The following is a 19729-nucleotide window of genomic DNA, read 5'->3' as shown; positions in this document are numbered from 1 at the left end:
ACATTAGCTATCCAAGATCACTGACAACCAGACACAAACACTTATGATCCACCTGCCATTGGATTTTCTAAACAAACAACACTAGCTAGCTAGCATGTTAGCTAGTTGAAAAGTTGTCTACTTCCACATTAAATTATATAGAAATGTCTCCGCAAGTATTTCACCAAGGAAAATGAGCCAAATCCATGTTAAATGAATGTGATTTTTTTTTTAAAGTCCTCATGACAAGGATTTATTTTCTACAAAATAACAAATCAAGTTCATATCAGTGTAACACACACTCCTCTACTGAGCATCCACCAGTCATTATAGCTGAAATATATAATATACTATCATTAACTGGAGACAGAACTTTAATTAGTTTGTTTCATTAATGTGTTTTCGTCAGTTGACAACTAGGGATGCACGATAATATCAGTACATCATCTGTATCGGTGTCAGAATCGGCCAACATGCTTTTTCTTATTTAGCACAATGAATGAATGTTAGACACTCAACAGTGTTTCATGTCTCCATCTGCTGGTGTGCCGTCATGATAACGGTATGTGTCAATAATATGATGTTAATTCACTACAGAAGAGACTTGATGATCACTGAAATCAGGTGGGAAAAAGTGGATATATTGATATCAGTTATCTGCCAAATGAGTTGTTATGTATCAGCATATCAGATATCGGCAACAATATCGCGACTCCCTATTGACAACTTATTTTAAGAAGTTGGTCAAAATTTTAAAGATTTTTGAGTAGGATGTAATAAAATTAAATAAATTAGAATATGTTAAATAGTTTGACCAATAAATATCAACACAACTTTTGATAAATATTGACATCATCACAATGCAAAGTCTTTGAGCTGAGCAGGAACTTGTAAACTCTGACGCTAGAAAACTTTATTGGTGTATGCGCCAGGCCAGCAACTGCACTGGAATGAACTTTGTGTTCAGTATCTAATTATTAATCTGTTATCTATGGGGCAGACACAGCCAAAGCGGCGTGTGTTTGTCTGTGGTTTTGCCCACACTGCTGTAAACAGGTTAACTCTGCAGTGCTGCACTGAAATATGAAGACTTGGCTGAATAGAACATTAAAGTGTTTTTTTTCCTTTATTTTGGTAAATTATATATTCGAGCACCATTAATTCTCCACGACACACACACACACAGATGTAACCTCTGTAGGTTAAGTCCCACTTTCATATGCACCTTTGCTGAACCGCCGGCGAACACGAGGCTCATAAACAACATCAACTATTCAGAAAACATAAACAAACTTTTATTTTCCTTTTGAAGGAGCTCGGAAGCAGCTGGGTGAGAGATGATGTACAAAGTCCGACTTCAAAAATAGCCACGACCGCAGTAATATTTCCGTGACAAATATGTCCCAGTGTGCAATGTTGAAAAAAGTTGCATTTTATGATAGCTCTTTTAGCTTCCTCCATCCAACAGTTTGGACTTATGGAGCCAAGAAATTTGTCATTCAGGTCACGATCACTTCAAAGGGTGCTCGCTTTAGCAGCGGCCAAGTTTTAAATTAAAAACATGACAGTTTGAGTGAAAAAAAACAAAAAAAAAAAAAACATTTTCATTGCATTTTCAAAAATATTTTTGAAATTTCACATTCTCAAGGGATTTTCCAGGCCTGGAAGAAAACATTCAATTTGCACAACGAGAGGGAACATTCAATTTGTATCATATTCATAAAAAGTTTGTCATAAAAGCTGTGAAAGTTCCTGACTCCACTGGATTTCAAACAGGAAGAAAAAGTGTTTATTCACTTTTAAAAGCCATGATTCAACATAACGAGCTGAAGGTGAGACGCTGCCGGACAGCTGGACCAGAATATGTGAGTGCATTTTATTGTCGTTAGCGCTGATGTTTAATGCATCTGCTCTGCGGCTGGAGGACGCTCGTGGGGGTATCTGTGCTGGTGCTGCAGATAACGGGATGGCACCACCTTCATCTGTCCCCACAGCACCGAGAGAGAGGAGAGAGAAAGCACCGACAGCCAGAGAGGAAGCGAGATTAAGACACGGAGAAAAGTCGGGAGTGAAGAAGAAGAAGAGCAAACAATTTCCGCGTTAATTAGCATCCCTCTCCTCCCCCGCTACACAAACAATGCGGCGCCCAAAGAACCAGAAGCAAACAGGGACAAGGCTGCGAGCTCGCTAACTTTAGGTCTACTCATCTGTGCGAAATCAGTGGCAGGCAGCACACACATCAAAAAAAGACTGAGCTGTGGGATTAAGAGCAAGTCAGAGGGAGTGGTGGGAGGCTGGGAGGAAAGGAAACAGGGAGGGACGGAGGGAGGAGGGGAGGATGATGGAACAAGGGAGATTGACAGAAGAGAGGAAGCAGAGGGAGACAGAGAGGAGGAAAACAGAGCAGAAAGGGAGATAGAGAGCTGGAGATGAAAGAGAGGAGGAGGGCATGATGGGGAGGGAAAGAGGGAGGAGGGGAGGGAAGCAAAGCAAGAGATGGAGGGGGAGAGAACGGGAGAAGGAAGGAGGGGGAATGTAAAACTGATGAGTGGAGGAGGGACAGAAAAAGAGATCAGAGCAGGGAGATGGTGAGATGACAAAAGAAAGAAAGAAGGACGGAAGATGAAGAGGAAGACGGAGCGAGTGACACAGGGAGGAGGGAGAGATGGAGGGGGTGTTGTGTTTATGGATGCTGTGATGCTGCGCACAGCAGGCACAGGCTGCACGCTCCAAATGCTGACACGCAAACATCCAAACGCTGACGCATGTGTATGAACATACGAGCATCATGAGCGAGCGGCTGCAGGCTCTGCATCTGTATGCAGCGGGAGGTGGAGGTGTGGCAGAGCGTTTACAGCTGAACACCATCCACAATAAACCTCAGTGAGGAGGGGGACTCATTCAGTCGATGCTGAGACACACTGTTATCCAACATGACTGTATAAATAAAGAGAATCTTTCAAATCAGCATCATCACATCTCTCCGTCTGAACACGGCGGCCGGATCAATAAAATCTGTACGACTTGAAAATGCCGGCAATTCTTTCAGGACATTGTTGAGACGACACAAAGACGTCCTGCGTTCCTCCTCTGGGTTCTATGCACAAAACATATACACACATGCAGTGGAGCATGCATGCAACACACCCCATATTTTTAAAATCGATAACACATTACAGCGGCTCCTGAAGATGAGGAAGAGGATAAAAGACCCAGGGATTCATCACAGCTCAACACACGCACGCTGCGTTCAGCCTGACCAGGAAAAAACACCAGCGTGTCCGTCATTACAAAGCAGCGTTTTGCTCTGACGAGGATCCCCAAACCCTCAATAGGATCCAAAGGTTTCTGCAACTGCATGTCAGCCGAACCACGAGGACAAAAATACACCAATTATATTTCTGTCTCCTTTTCATCATATGAGATCATGGGTTTGGACACATGACACTCAGTCAGCAAAGTGAAAAGTGAATGTGTCACAGTGGGACTAACACACCCAGATCATGTGACTCCTGCATGTATACAGTCAATCAGACCCAAACTGGCCGAGGCGCTCTGAGCATGCTCCACAGTTTCCGCCCCGGGCTTTGACCCGGAAGTCCAATAGCATTAAATGTGTAAGAGAAGAAGAAGCCGGTAACAACATGGAGAAATCTACATCCAGAGCCGTGACTTTTTGGACGGATGTGGAGACACAGTCCATGATGTGTCAGCTGAAAGAGTTCAATATCTTCAAATACACGGATGGGAGGAAAACATGGCGACCTGTTCAAAACAAGCTGGACGACACCAGATTTAAAAGGACGCCCGAGCAAATCAGTGTTCAGTGGAAGCACCTCAAACAGGCTGACTAGAACGCCACAATCCAGCTTCTTGCCCATGATCCAACATATTGGAGGTGTCATTTTCTGATGAATTTGGAGTGTGACTGGATTGTGACAGACAGTATGTGGGAAACAAAGTGTCTTTAACATTAGAGTGTGTTAACATGTTTTAGTAGGGACCTTAAATACAAGTGTGAACCTGAAAACGAGCAGCACAGCTCCTCTTTAAGAGTCAACTCCAGAGTGTGTCAGCATGGCGTCACATCACCGCAGGGTGTCGTTACATTTTAAGCTCTTTCAGCTCTTTTTATTTAAGATGATCATATCGCTCTGCGTCTGTTGTATTAAATCTACCAGGCAACTTTATGCCAACACATTAGCCAAGACAACCTGATACTGCTTTATGCCCGCCTCACACCAAATGACTTCAATGGTTTGGTGTGAGGTGGTGATAAAACTCAGTCTGAGCTGCCTCAAGTCTTTTTCTCAAGGCTCCTATAAAGTCAAACGTGTTTAATATTATCATAAGTTTTTAGACTTAGCTCGTGGACATACTAAAGTTCAATTATGTGAACATCAACGACCAATAGCTGCGCTCTCTACAGCACCAAACAGGAAGCAGCAACACACAGGGGTGTAAATATAGACAGTGCAGGCAGGGCAGCTGCACTGGGCCCCATGGTGTGAGGGGGCCCTTCAAGTCTGTGCCAAGTCTCTGTTTGATCATGTGACGACGGGTTTATACAGTAGCTAGTTTAAGAACATAACATGTAACTGGCGTGCCTTAGGGCCCGCCATAATAGCGTGCACTGGGGCCTGTTGTAACGACCTTATGCCACTGAAACCAGGTAAAAAGAAAAGATGGAGGAACACGAACAAGAACATGAAGTCTCTGTTCTCATGTTCTGTGGAAAAGGAGGAGAAACTGGTGGAGTTGTGGAGTGAACAAGAGTCTCTGTGTAACTCAGCTAACCAACAGAGGCTGGTGGGGAGTTGAGGCGACAACATCCAAAATGTAAAGTTTGTACATAGATACAGTTTATCTTTATGGATTATACTGATGCCGAATTAACAAGAACAATGTCGACATGTGACGCCTTTTATCTGGTGTTTCTAGAGTGATGTGTTTTTGCAGACGTGTAAGGAATTGTTAAAATGTCATATTTCTTAAAGGGAGTTTGGTGTCATATTTCCCACCAGGAGCAGGACGGGGAATAATCTCTAAAGGAGTCTAGTTGTAGTCTACAAATAGTGATGCTGCAAGATCTCCAGTCTTTGCAACATGTTACAGTGTGTGACTAAAAACTCGTGTTGTGTTTAGATGTCACAGGTAGTCACACAGTGTACAGCAGGCATTACTACAGCATATCAGAGCTGTGTGTGTTCCTGCTTGTTGTGGAGTGTTTCTGCTCCCTAGCGGCCAAAAAACATGCAGATTTGTACTGAAAAAGATATTTGTTAGAAAAATGAGAGTCACTGTTTGCCTGAGATGGGATGCACATATCAGACGTACATGAAGGGAACTTCCTGTTTGGACATTAATGAAGTGCTGCTGAATTAAATGTGGAACAAACACACTCACGTCACAGATCGGTCTGATATTGTGAAGAGCTCCCTGTTTATGCAGTTTATGACTGAACTTGTGTGTGAACAAAATCAGAAAGCAGGAACTGTGTGTGTGTGTGTGTGTGTGTGTGTGTGTGTGTGTGTGTGTGCCTGAGCGTGCCGACAGCTAACCAACTCCTATAAACCGGCGAGCTGCAGTGCTTCTTCATAGTAACGGCTGGTGCACAGGCACAGTGGAGCAGCTTTGGTGATCCATCAGCGTGCTTCACACCGCATCGCGCGCGCGCACGCGCGCACACACACACACACACACACACACACACACACACACACACACACACACATTCAGAAACGTTGAAGGCGACTGCCGCCACTTTAACGCCAACACATGTGTGGTGTGGAGTGAGTGAATAACTGACAGGAGGAGAGGGGAGGGGGGGAGCTGCTCACCTGAAGAACGTGACAAAGAACTGCACCAGATCCATGAAGTTACTGTGCTGGGAGAAGGCGATCTGCAAAGACAGGACAACAGAGCGAGTCAGGAATGTGCTTTAATAAGGGAGATTTTAAAACCGGAGGTCAGCATTATGCGCTCATAAACATGCACGCTTCAGACCAGAGTCGACCTTGTACATCTGACAAAAGACACACAAATGAGCAGCACAGAAAATTCAGCTTCTGCTCACACAGGCCGACAGTGCATCTGTATGTTTGGTGTATTGTGAATAATATATGTATATTTATGACACTATGATGTCAATCTGAGCCTTTACCTGCATATCTTACAGCGTGGGGTCATTCACAAACTAAATGATGGACTAAAGATAAGGGATTTTAAAGGGTTTTTTGTGCCTTAAATGGGATTCATATCTCTGTGTCTAATAGGCTCTGCAGTGGCCTACACCGTAGCCTAACGTAAATCACTGCACATGAGAGAAGTTTTTCCTCGTAGACTCAGAGCAGAAAGCTTTTAGTGTCATTGTGCAAATAATATACAACAAGCTTAGGAGTGCTCCGTCTGATCAGGTGCCGACTCGTCATTAAAGCAAGCAAGTAAAAAACAGACGACATAATTATTCATAAAATCAGAAATGAATAGTGTAAAACAATTAGCTGCATCAAGCTGTTGTACATGTGAAATAAATACTGGACTGCACTTAATAAATAGTGTGAAAAGGCCATTTCTGACAGAAATCTGTTCATTTTAACTTAAACCACGACTCATTTCCAAACCTTAACCATCTATTTCTGACAGAAAGCCCTCAAGGAAAATTTCTCCCAACTGCTGCACAACCCCAAAAATATAAATGCATGTTGCGGTGACGCACACCTCCTGTTTGATTTTGTGAGATGAAAACCATTTCCCTCAGTGGAAACTTTTTACTTTTATTTCACAGATAAGAAACAATAAATTGTGAACATTTTAAGTCCTGTGTGTGATTTATCCTCGCTTCATATGAGCAGAGGAAAACTCTGCTAGCCACTAGGCTAATTTAAACAATGTAAAATGCCATAGATTTATGCTAGGGTCCAGAGGGTTGCTGGTCCCCGTACAGACCAAATATGGAGTGTGGATGGTAGCTGGAGAGGTGCCACTTCTTGTGCACCTTGGCCTTGTGCAAGGCACTGTACCCAAACAGTTCAGGGCGCCTGTCCAGGGCAGTCCCCTTACTCTGACATCTCCCCATTTAATGCATGTATAGGTCCTGTTTGTGCATGTGTTAGCATGTTGTATTTGTGGTGACAGCGTGTTTAGTATAAGACAGTTGTTTTGTCGATGATGTTATGTCCCTGGTTTAGGGGATCTGGACACAGCATGCTGTGACTACCGACTCTCCCCACTCTCCCTACTCTCCCCACTCCCAAAGAAAGCCAGTTACACAGTGTTTCAGCAAACGAATGAGGAACAAAAGACAAGTTTCTAACCTAAACTCTACCATTCAAAACAAGAGAAAAGAACATGCCAAACAAAAAGGGCTTCTCTTACTAGCACCGCTTAGAGTGCTTTGCCTTGTGAGTCATAATGGAGATGAATTTTGTAACGTTACCTTTGTTACATGTTGCTGTTGTCCCTGACCTCATATGAGTAGAGGAAAAGTCTGCCAGCTGCTCGGCTAATGTATACAATGTAAAATGCCATAGGCTTGTGCTAATAACGTTAGCATGTTGTATTTGTGGAGAAAATGTGTCCAGATAAAGACAAGTGTTTGTCTGTGAATGCTGCGAGTTATAGTGAAGCTGATTTGTGTTTGAAACTGTCTCTATTAACTCTTTTTCTTGTGCTGATTTCAGACGCCTCTTGCAAGCATTAAAACCTGAATTGGTGCCGATTCTTTCAAAATATGGGAAAACTGCAATGAGGGACTTGGTAAGAAATGTCCCACAAATTGCAAAAAATTGATAGATTTGGATTTTTTTATAAAAACTAGGGAAAAACATAGCTAGGAAAAAATCAAATGTATGATCATTATTAATATTGCATATTTAATATTATGGTACAGAATTATTATAATTTTTTAAGCATTTTTTTCAGGTCATTTCCTTGTTTATTGGTTTTTAAACTCTTTTTTTTAAAGTAATTTTTTTGGTTTTAATTTTCTCCTTTGATTAATTTTTTGCAATTTTTTTCGGTCAATTATTCTTTTGTTGCTCATTGCCTTCTACCTGTGTTCAAAGCCAATTTGCTGTCAGGATTTGCTGGAGGTCAAACGGCAGAGTGACACAGACACACCACCACACAGGTATGAATGCTCACAACGGTGTGGTCCATATACACAGGCTCTGCGTATATTACGTATAAATCCACCTTTTTGGTGTTCACAACTCCTGATTCACAACAACTGGGAGGTTCCCACTCTGTCTGCTTATCTGAGCTGCAGACTACACGCCTGTCGGAGCATCAACACAGCAGCAGTCGGGCCTCTCAGCTGCCCACAGCCTGAACAAAACCTCATTCCTTCACATGTGGGCAGAAACATTCACTGTGTAATCATCACAAGAGCAATTGTACTAACGATATTCTGTCTTAATCAAGGTTGCCAGGGGTAACATTGGCAGTGTCGTACCACCTCCCCACACACAACCCCTCCACCTCCTCCTCTTCCTCCTCCACCTCCTCCTCTACCTCTCTACACTTACGCCTACAGACCCCCCAAAAATGCCTCACAGTGAAGCCGTTCCTGACACAACACAACACTGCCTCTCTCTGGCCACATCAGAGTACTGCACCTGCTGCCTGCAGCTGAATTCCCCTCACACACCTTCCCTCCGAGGTGACACCTTGGACCAGAACTTATCACCGCTCCTGCTTATTATTCCTCAGCGAAGAATGGATTTGCATACAATTCCAGAATAAAAAAGCAGCAGGAGGACGAGGAAGGATAAAAAAGACAAAAGCCGGGAAACCCAGCTGCGTGCACGTCAGATTGGTCTGTGAATTCTTGATATAGAATCAGGAACACAGAAACACTGGACGGGTCTGAGTGTGACAGTGACTTTACGGCAGGACGACTCAGGGCCAAAGACACTGGCCTCTGTGGTGAGATGATGGGGGGGGGGGGTGCTTTGTGAACGGCCCCGGGTCTAATTTACTCTTGTAGTCAGCACCATCTGGCTCGCTAATGTGTTGCTGTTGATTACTGTTGAGCGCCGAATCCTCAGTGTGATCATTTTCCTCCAGACTGTTGAACACTGAAGAGAAGTTCAGGGAGCCGACACGCCCAGAGAAAACTTCTGAAACACGTCAGTACAGCAGATCTCAGTGGGACACCAACACCACAGTGGTTTGGTGTTTAATCTCCTGGGTATCGTCAATCAAGGTCCAAATATCCCGTTGATGAAACTCATTTATTCTTCAAAACGTCTGCAGACAGGAGGCTCTGTCTTTGGGATGCCAATATTTTGGGGGTATTTAAGGATCTTGATATGTTCGTCTCATTAAAGGGTAACTTTGTTGTCCTCATGAGTCTATCTTTTAAACTGGTCCAGTACTAAGCGGGACGTCTGAAGCCGACAGCCACAAAACAAGCTGCGATGTGACCACTTGGGACATGTTCACGCCGTCACTGTCCGTCCACTAACACTGTTTGTTTTCCTCAGATTGTTATTCGAAGGGTGTTTTCACACTTGGTCCTTTTCAGCCCTCTTAACGGACTCAGAGCGGTGACTCAGCATTTTTTGCACATGTGTGTACCCTCCAGGAGAACTCAGACCCCTCTGAAGCAAACCTGGAGTTCGTCGCTTCATGTGACCTCCAGGTTCACTTTGCTCTCTGCCGTTGTATTCAGCCCTCTAGGTCACATGATGTTGACCTGGGACGCTTGACAAAACAGGCGAAACCACATCGGCCTGTAACGCTCACATGGACGCAGGACGACGAGCAGTTTGGTCCACAGAAGATACTGTACGTCTCCCGATGTAGAATGTAGAATACATCACACAGAAACAGTCTACAGCACAGAGACACTAAAGTTTGCCCCCATTTTTAAGTTAATCTGAAAGCGAGGAGCTTCATAAACGCACTGCAGCGCCACGGCAAAGTAAAAAAGAAAAACAAGTCAGTATATATAATATATAGGCTATATGTAAAGGTTTCTTTTTTAACATTAATGAAGCTTTGAAGAAAAAAATCACCATCAAAACTTCCCAGACCTCAAACTGATGTTCAACTAAATACTTAAATATATCCAAACTAATATCCAGTTAATCTTGATATGAAACAGAGGAAACAAAAAATCTCTACATGTGCAGGGCTGGAACCATCACGTTCATGCAGCTCTGGTTATATGACTTAATTGACCTATGGCTAAGCCCCGCCCTCAAACGCGATGAGCCAATCACAGTGCGTATAGCCATTCCCATACACTGGGACATTCTCTGCCTGGACGTCCATTGAAATGCATTACAGAAAGTCAGTTTGTTCGGTTTTATGAGCTTTTTCTGAGATTTGAAGTTTAAAAATGGTCAAACGGTGTGCATGGGGTACATGCAACTCTGACACAAGGTATCCTGAGAGGCTGGGCGACCAGGTGTATTTTTACACTTTAAACCACATCTCAAGCGAGAAAAGTGTCTCCTTTGGATAAAGTTGTGTGGTAACGTTAGACCACAACATCAACTCAACGTGAATAAGATTAACAATGATGTCTACATCTGTTCTAAGGTAAGTCAACATTGTGTTTGAGGCAACATATTGTCACTTTGCTGCAAAGAAATATAAAGTTATCTTTAACATCTCTAGCTAACGTTAGCTAAAGTTAGCCTAACGTTAGCTCCTAGCTGCGTTGTTCATCATGTCACCTTGTTTGCTGGGAGTTCATTAGCCTATTTTGTTCTAGTTTTGTACTTTGGTGATGGTACATCATTGTTAGCTGTTGTCCAAAGGGCTCTAGTTAAGCTAACGTTAACTTCTGGAGCTTAGCTTCATTAACTTATCTGTAATGGCAGAGATAACAAAGGTTGGCAAACGTTATGCTGAATGATTCAGTGTAAATACTGTAGCACCAAACTAACGGAGAGACACTCTTGGTAAAGATGGTAAAAAGGCCGTTATCCTTTTCTCATATTCTGAGCCAAAAACCTTAACTTCAGTGGCACTTTAACTTGTTGTCTTTGATGGTGACGGCAACCAGATGCGGTTCACAAGCGTACACTGTGACCTGTAAATTTTGGCTTGTAATTTAAGCTTTTCATCGACCTTCTCAACAATAAAATGATGAATATATCCCTCCAATGCGTAGTTTAGGCCCTTTTGGTTACTTCTCAATGACATCTGATCGTTATGTCTCCAAAAATCATCAGTTGCCTCCTGTGAAATGCCGTGTACTGTGACACCTGCCATAGCGCCGCTCACTGAATGTTGATAGTTTGTCCGCGTGAGTGGAGGGGGCGTGGCTTAGCCATAGGTCAACATTAGTGCTGCCCTTTAAAAGTCGGAGATTAGAATTGTCAGTCAGAGTCAACTCTGAGAAAGCTTCAAGTCAGGCAGTCTTTGAATGAGTGCTCTTGACTTTCACACTACTCTTTGGTACATTGACATAAATCTGAGTCGGGTACAGCCCTACTGAAGCAGGATTTATACTTTTTGCATCGACGCAGAGCCTACGCTGTAGCCTGACGTGCACCTCCCCAGAAATGTAACTACACGTCACGGCGACGCAGACCTCCTGTCTGTCCCTGTAAGCTGAAACCATTTCCCTCAGTGGAAACAAAGCATTTCATTTCATTCACAGGTAATAACAATAAATTGTGAAGACAATAAAGCCTCCACAAAAATAGCATTTTAAGTCCTGGGTGTGATTTATCCTGGAGAAAAGCTCTGCTGTCCGCTAGGCTAATTTATACAATGCACAATGCCATAGGCTTGTGCTAATAACGTTAGCATGTTGTATTTGTGGGGTAAAGTGTTTTTTTCTGTGAATGCTGCGAGTTATAGTGAAGCTGATTTGTGTTTGAAACTCTCTCTATTAAGCCGTGTTTGTGTTTTAGTTGTGTTTTGAATCAACTAAACTTTACAACACTTCACAAAAACAAGTATACACACAGAAGTTTAAATGCTCACAACAGTGTAGACTACAGCTGTAGGCTCTGTGGAGAGCTGACGCACAAAAATAAATCTGCCTTTAATGAACTAATCAACAACATTCTTAACTGGAGGACACAGAAAATATGTTTAAGATAAAAACCAGTGCCAGGTAGAGTCAGCAGAACGTTAGTCTTTGATTCTTTGTATTTCTCCTCACACGTCTCACTCATTGTAATGACATTACAATCCAACATCCTGTGAAGCAGCCGCTCCAACATCAGCAGGATTAAAGAAAGAGAAGAAGAAAATCTCCTCTGTACCTCCGCAGAACACTACACAGTGATTTTTGGAAATTATTCTGACTTTCTAAGAAGCCAATCAGGCATTTGCAATTAAGAGAGAATGGTTAGGAGGGCATATTTTACTTTCCACGCTCATGAATGTAAATGGGAGGTGAAATGAAAGGATTAAAGAGAAACGAGTGCAGATTGTGTGACACTCTGAGTGACGGGGATTCTTTTAAGAGCAAAGCTGAGAATTATCACAGCAGCTGTGTCAGCTGGCACACTGACACCCGGTTCACTTTGTGACGGCGGCCTAACAAAGACTTCTCCAGGTGATCAGAGACATGTACAGTCGTTCTCTCTTCTGATGACACAACAGATCCTTTCAAGGACACAGCTGACTCCTTCCACAGAAAGACGAGCAGCGATGGGTGCTTCAGCCATCGCCGCATACCTCAGGTCGTCTCACTGAGCAGATGTGCGATAACAGTTATTGTTACGGCTAATCTCAAGTGTCAGAAATGTGTGGTGCTTTGTCACCAAGAGGCAGGCTGATGGCGGTGGCAGGAGGCCCAGGTGACGCTCTCGTTACGTGCCCAGCAGAGGATGACTCTTTAGGGGCCGCAAAGGATCTCGCAGTGGGGCCTGTCAGCCTGCCGGCGGGCATTAAGACCACGAAATATTCCGCCTTTAATGGCTTCTGACAGCCAACTGAGCTGTATTGGAGTTTTGAGGGAAAGTGTCGTTATGGGTGTGATGGAGGGCGGCTCAACAGGTCACACAAGACAGGAAGGAAGGTGATGTTTAAATGTGGCGGAGCTCCAATATGTGTGTGTGTGAGATACTTTAATGTGTATTTAAAGTTCTGTATCACAGATTATTACTTTCCTGCGAAAACTGGCGAAGCCACCAGACAAATGCAGATCGTTTTATACTGTGTGTGTATCTTAATCCATCTCTAATGTTCTGTAAAGATTTAATAATCATCAAAAAAGAGCTCTGACAATAAAACATAAAGCTCGTTATCTTGTCGGTGAAGATTCTCAGTCATCCAGGTCATGGTAAGCATAAGTGCTTTATCGTAGGCAACTGGACTTGTTTGCGTTTCTTGAAAGCTGGTTATCGTTGTTTACAGCATCTCACACCTTGACATTTCTGGACATTGTATATTTAAAAATACTGAAAATACTTTTACGAGTTGTGAACTAAAGCCTTCCTGTCTCTATTTAACAATACAAAAATATTTATGGTTCATATTTCAGATTTATTTTAACCAGATCACACAAACAAAGAACTGAAAGTCTGTTTTTAAAGGTTTAATATTCTCAGTGTCACAAACAGAACCTTTAAGGTAAAACTATTTATTTCTATAAACATTTATCAGTATGTATTTCACCTTTTATCTAATCGGTCTGCATGAAACGTAATGTACCGTTTAATAATGAGCGTGGGGCTGATTTGAGGTCGTCACCGCCCGCCGCTGTCACACGCTGCTCAGTTTGTGTTTCCTCACCTCCCTGTGATCAGTATCAGAGCGCAGCCATCAGGCAGCCATGCGTGGCCCAGATAAACACTACACCAGTCCACACGGATCCGCCGAGCGGCCCAGCCAGCTGATAGCTGCAGCTGCTGCTGCTCCACAGCGGGGTATTAAATTGGAGGCTGTTCTAATCTCCACCATATCATGACATGTTCACTAAGGCACGGAACAGGAGATCACAGCTCTTTAATGTAATTAGTCTGGGATTTGTGTTTCATTACAAACATCATTAAATTCAGATCCATTCTTCATCAGGAGAGGAAAAAAAGAAAACAGAGGGTGGGAGAACTCCTCGCTGACTAATCGCACTGAAACTGATTTTGCTTTGATGATCCGAAGCTGCTCGGCGATGATGAAGTCATCACAGAGCTCACATGTGAAGGGTCTCGCTCATTCGTCAGAGCGATCATATCAAAGTGTTTCTTCCTGTGTGCTGCTCAGAAGTTTGGTCCGTTCTCTGCCACACACATCAGGTTGAAAACTTTTATATGCGCTGCTGCGTTTCTGTGGTGAAATTATTTGTGCAGCAGATCAGCTCCTGGACGCAACAAGTGGAGTTCAATGGGCGAAAACAAACTCTGCTGCAGATGGTACACACGCTGTTCTAACGCCACTTCCGACCACGTGAAAGCAAACAGAAGCAACCTTGAGGTGGTGTGTTGGAGAGCGAGCATGAGACAGAGAGCTCTGTGCAGCTGCACACTGAAGCCGATGGAGCTTAGCTCGCACTCAGCCCACTCTGAATGCAGCATGTGTTTCAACTTAACATTCCACTTTGCCCTTGCTCTTTCTCGGCTGCTGTTTATGAACCGTTTTCCAACACTCCGATCTCTGCCTGCCAACACTGGAGTACCAACCGCCTACGAGTACGCACACACACATCCCAATGCCAAACTGCAGTCGACCACTGAAGGCGAGGAGAGTGAGAGCAGGCAACAAAAGAGAAATGAAGGGCTGTTATTAAGAAGAAATGGTTTTTGAGACGAGGAGCAGAGGCAGAGAAAGAGACGAGAGACAAGCGGAAAATGTTACCTCGCTGACGAAGGTAAAGCTCCATGAGTGCAAGGAAGGAAAGTGTCACGCTAGCAGGACCTGCGTGCTTTAGTTTCAAGGACAGGGGTGATCTTCTATATGATCCCACCCAGCAAGACAGAAGGTGAGGTGGACCAGAGGAGGCTGAGAGGGGGAGGGCTCTCTCCACTCAGCTCAGCTCGCTGCTGTGCTGTGGAGCTGCACCGGAGCTCTCCTGAGGCCGGATGGCAGCAGCTGGAGTTCTGAAGCTGAGAGAACTAAAAGCTCTCACAAGGCAGGACATGGAAGATGGAGGCAGGAGGAGGAGGAGGAGGAGGAGGAGGAGGGCAGGGGGAAGGAGTTAGCACGGGGCAAACCAGTCAAATCACTTCCAGGAGTGATCAGGGAGGCACACAGGCCAGGCCCAGAGCACCGAGTGCTCCCAAACAAGCAGCAGCCAATCCTGCAACAGTATTCAGTCACTGCATCAGACATGCTGAGGTCGTTCCATCCTTTGTCAGGCTGCAGAGACACCCACAAACACACGTAATCAGTTTAATCAACAGCCAGTGAGACGATGATGAGCTAAAAATAGATCTTGATAATAAAAACTAAAATATTTGTTTCATTTTCGTTGATGAGATGTGATGAAAATGTTGGTGGTGGACTGTCGGACACTGAAAGCTGAAAACAGCCGTGCTTGTGATGATCTTTACTCCAGTAAATAGTCTGCACCAGGATGTTTCCGTTGGTGCCAGTACATATCAGTCTTTTATCAAATGTGTGACACAATTTCAGAGGACTGCAATATACAAAATACGACAGATGTTCCTGATGACCTGCTTCTCTGCTCATCTGGCGCCACCGCACGTTTTCACCGTCTTTTGGACGGCCTGTAGCATAACGTGATGACATCATAGGATGCAGACAACACGATGGTGCAAAAGATGGACGTCTTAACTTCCTGTTAGATCGATTTTAAAAAGGTAATAAAAAAAGGGTAAATGTTCTAACTGGCTAACCAGCGTCTCGACTCGTCCTGTCTGTCCTCCAGTTTTCCTTTTTGAATAACAATGACAGGCAACCGCCGTCTGCTGGTGTGGAGAGTTGTTTCCTTTCACACAGGCTCAGGATGTGCCTGCTAGCCGTTAGCTGTGATCTTTGTGGCGTGTTCAAGTGCAATGTTTTGCCGATAAACAGGCGATTGTAGGTGAAAACAGTCGGCCTTCATCCCCACTAGGTCTTTGATGTCAGTTTTGTGTCTGGACCTTTAGAACTGAAATCAAGTTCACAATGTTTTCAGTCAGACCTGATTATAAAGTGCTTCTTCAAAGGCTGCTTTCACACCTGCCCTGTTTGGTTCAGTTCAGTCTAACTCAGGTTAGTTTGTCGTTTGTGCAGGTATGAACACACCAAAACAACCGGACCGAGACCTTCTTGAAGAGGTGGTCTCAGTCCGGTTCCAAAGGAACGCTGCCGTGAGAACACGAACCAACTCTAGGCAATTATAAAACTTTGGAACAACACGAGTCCCTGATTCAGACCAGAGGAGACGACTCTAGGGCTGAGGGCATCCTGAGATACTGAGATCTGCCGGTGTTTTGACTTTGACTGACCAAAGTCATTCAAAGACAAAAATTGATGGAGGCAGCAGCTCCTGTAAAATTACTATTTCTGACTCTGGCTCTGACAAGAACACAAATAAGTTTCGCTTATAGTTCAGCCCTCTGTCATAAAGGTCTGTCTGTGAAGTCCTGATCGTACAACTAGATAAATATGACTTGGATCATCCTGCACGAGTAAAAGAATGTTTGTTAAATGCCGACCCTGATGACTTTAATTCATCAGGAATTTTTACCAGTGTTTGATCCACTGGCTGCATGCCAAACAAACCCTTTTCTTCATGAAGTCAAGGCAACACAGGTCAGTAACTGACGATCAAACTGTGACGATAACAGAACATCTGCCACATGAACAGTTTCTACATGTTAAGTCTCAGTTTAATCACACTGTGACTGAAGTCGACTGACTTTCATCTTTTTGTAAATAAAGTAATTACAGCATTAAACACCAACATCAGGCTGGCACGACTCTGACACCAGCGGACAGTCGCAGCTCTATGAGGGGGCAGTTTTCTCTCCATCAGCCGGCCACATGGCAGCGGTTCACCGAGTGCAGCGCCAATTGTAGCTCGTCACCAGGCACGCACACACAGAGCTCTATTCACAAAGACAGCCACATCAACACTGGTGAAAAAGCTCCTGCACACCAAATGTGCTGACCTGTTTTTTTTTTCTTTCCTCTCCGACCACATTTTACCGGTGACGGCCAGCGTTTACATTCTGCCATTCTGCTCGCCAGCTTCTGAGTTTACAGAGCAGAGACGTGTAAATCAGACAAACAGAGCAGTCACAGTGAAAACTGACCTCAGGTCTGCGGCACTTTGACCCAGGATGCGCGGAGCTGTGAGTGGATGCATGAGTGTTTATTTGTTTGCACATGAAAGCACATTAGGAGACGTGACGTGCAGTTTGTAGATGCTTTTATTCAGGGTGCATGAATACAGACGTTCTCAGCAGGAGCGCTGCAGTCGTCAGGACAGCTTGGCCTCTTTAGGTTTGTGCTCGTTCTCTAAATCATGCTTTTATCATATTTTATGCTCTATTAAGTCGTGCTGCTCTGAGATGTTTATACATGAAGAGGCAACACGACTTTAAAGCAGCACTGAATCCATTTTCAGGTTAGCAGCCTCCAATAAGAGACACATTTATTATAACTGTTAAATTGTGAAATAAACAAAAAGCAATACGGACAATTATTTCTGTCACATTTCTCTTTTTCTTCATCTAATGACGACTCGGTTCAGCTTTATTTTCCTGCAGTGTTTCACACACATCCAGCGTTTCTGTTTTCCCACGTTGTCAAAGCACAAAGCCTCCCTTTATAGATTTCAGGCGTCACACTGAACCCTTCAGCTTTCTTACACTGTTCAACACATCAGGCAGGTGACGCTGATCCTCACATGTCACGGCTGAATGTGTCCTGCTGTCTGTCAGAATTAAATCTGACCAGTTCTGATCAATAGAAATAATCACAGACTCTGGGAGAGAGTCGCTCCTCTGATATGGATTTTAATTTTTCTAGAAATAAATCTGTGCAGCTTAAAGGGACAGTTCAGATTTTTTTAAGGGGGGTTGTGTAAGGTACTGATCCTTAGTCAGTGTATTAGATACAGTAGATGTCAGTCAGCATGCCCCCAGTTTGGAGTAGCAATTATGTTGTGAGAGGGGTCAACGACAAAATGCATTCTGGGCTCCTAAAAAAGTCCAAACTTAGCGTACACTTAAGGCCCTGACACTCCAAGCTGACGGTCGGCCGTTGACCAAAGTCGGGTCGTCAGTGAGCGTCTGTCACCCTAGTTTTTGTGGTGTGTCCCGCACCGTCGGCACTTCAGCGTCGGCGGCTTTTCGGCGTGCCAGCTGACACCTACTGTGTGTAAGACCAACATTTTAAAAAACAGTTCTAATGAATTTTGGATGTTAACGATCATAATTTGAGCCGGATGTGTTTAAAAGCACTGCAACAGTCTTCACCTACCTTTTCCTCGCACATCTCAGCGTATGCATTTATTACAATGAAGCTTACAATCACTGGTTAACATGCAGGATAATATGTTGCACTCACATCTAATGCAGCTGGACTACATGTCACATGACTCTACAGACTCTACAGACTCTACAGACCCCTTCATGCTTTATATCAGAGGAACCTGGCTGTTTATCTGTTTGGCTGCAGCGAAGCTTACTTGGATCTTAATGGGCCACGTGAAGTTGCTGACGTAGACGAAGAAGGTGATGTTCGGGCTGTTGCGGAAATCAAAGTTCTCGTTGGAGAAACTGTCTTTGAACTCCTTGATGTTGCTCCGAGAGACGATGGGGATCTCCTCCCCAGTCTGGGTGCCTGCTGAAGGACAGAGAGGAGGAGCAGAGAAGAGCAACAGAGACGGAGGAGGGGAACAAGAGTTAAGTTTATGAAGGAGGTCAAATATGACAATAAGATAACATCACAAGGTGAAGGCTGAGAGATGAATTAAGAAAGGCACAGACACATATGATGGGGGACGGAGCATCTGAGACAGAGGGTGAATACAGACGGTCCAGCACAGACAGGAGGAAACATGTTTTAGTGAAAACCCAAAATCCAAGTATGAACCTGAACAGATCCTCTTTAACATCAGTGCTGGTTTCTGTCTTTACAATCTGACAGCCCTCTCTGCACTGCGTACGGTCACCAAACATATTTCCACCAATTAAATCACCTGAGGAGTAACGAGTGTGTGAGTTTGACCTCTTCTCCTACAGTTAGCACCACACACACACACCACACTGGCAGAGGCCCGTGAGGACACCTGGTCTGACCATCTGAGGACAGACGACGTGTGAGAGCTGCCACCTGCTGCCACCTTATGTTTCACTGAATTAACTCTGACGTCTGCGGCTGCAGCCACATTTTCACCGTCAATTCATGTGTTGGTTCTGTTTCTGGTAAAATGTTTGTTTGTCTGTAAAATGTGAGGAAGGAGCCCAAGGTGACGTCTTTCTGAAGATCTTCACATTACAGCAATAAAACAAAGCAAATCCTCACATTTTAAAGTTGGATCCAACACAGGTTTGGCATGTTTGCTTCAAGAATGATGATTTTATTTTCAACACTGGGGATAATTTTCTGTTACTGTCTCACTGTTTCAGCTCGGGCTGCACACCTGAGCATGATTTTGGCAGCCTTTGCATATTATTTGTTCTCTTATGAAAAGCTGTCATGTCGCTACACATTTACCCTGCAGCAGCAACCTGTGAAAACTTTCCTGTATGTTGCAGCTGCAGACGGGCCAAATGAAAGTCATCCGTGGTTTTAAAGTATTTTGGATTCAGGAAATCATAAACAAATAGTGCATCAGACTTGTGTCTGTGCCACAAAGCAACTAACTCATTAAACCACCTGA

At 44.0% G+C, this 19729-nt stretch overlaps 1 protein-coding gene across 4 annotated transcripts in view; it reads right to left on the bottom strand.

Annotated features, from left to right (window-relative positions):
• The window catches only part of atrn (attractin), a 251182-nt gene that overhangs the window by 128876 nt on the left and 102577 nt on the right, over positions 1–19729 (bottom strand). For 3 of the 4 annotated variants that reach the window (XM_049596081.1, XM_049596079.1, XM_049596082.1), the window contains exons 24-25: positions 18533–18690; positions 5820–5881 (exon numbers count right to left, since the gene is read on the bottom strand). In XM_049596081.1, coding sequence (XP_049452038.1) covers positions 5820–5881; positions 18533–18690 — 220 coding nt within the window. The remainder of the gene's footprint in view (positions 1–5819; positions 5882–18532; positions 18691–19729) is intronic. The other variant, XM_049596080.1, reaches the window with a different exon arrangement.

Source organism: Epinephelus fuscoguttatus, linkage group LG14 (assembly GCF_011397635.1).
Source record: "Epinephelus fuscoguttatus linkage group LG14, E.fuscoguttatus.final_Chr_v1".
NCBI lineage: Eukaryota > Metazoa > Chordata > Actinopteri > Perciformes > Serranidae > Epinephelus > Epinephelus fuscoguttatus.
This window is presented reverse-complemented; position numbering and strand designations above follow the sequence as displayed.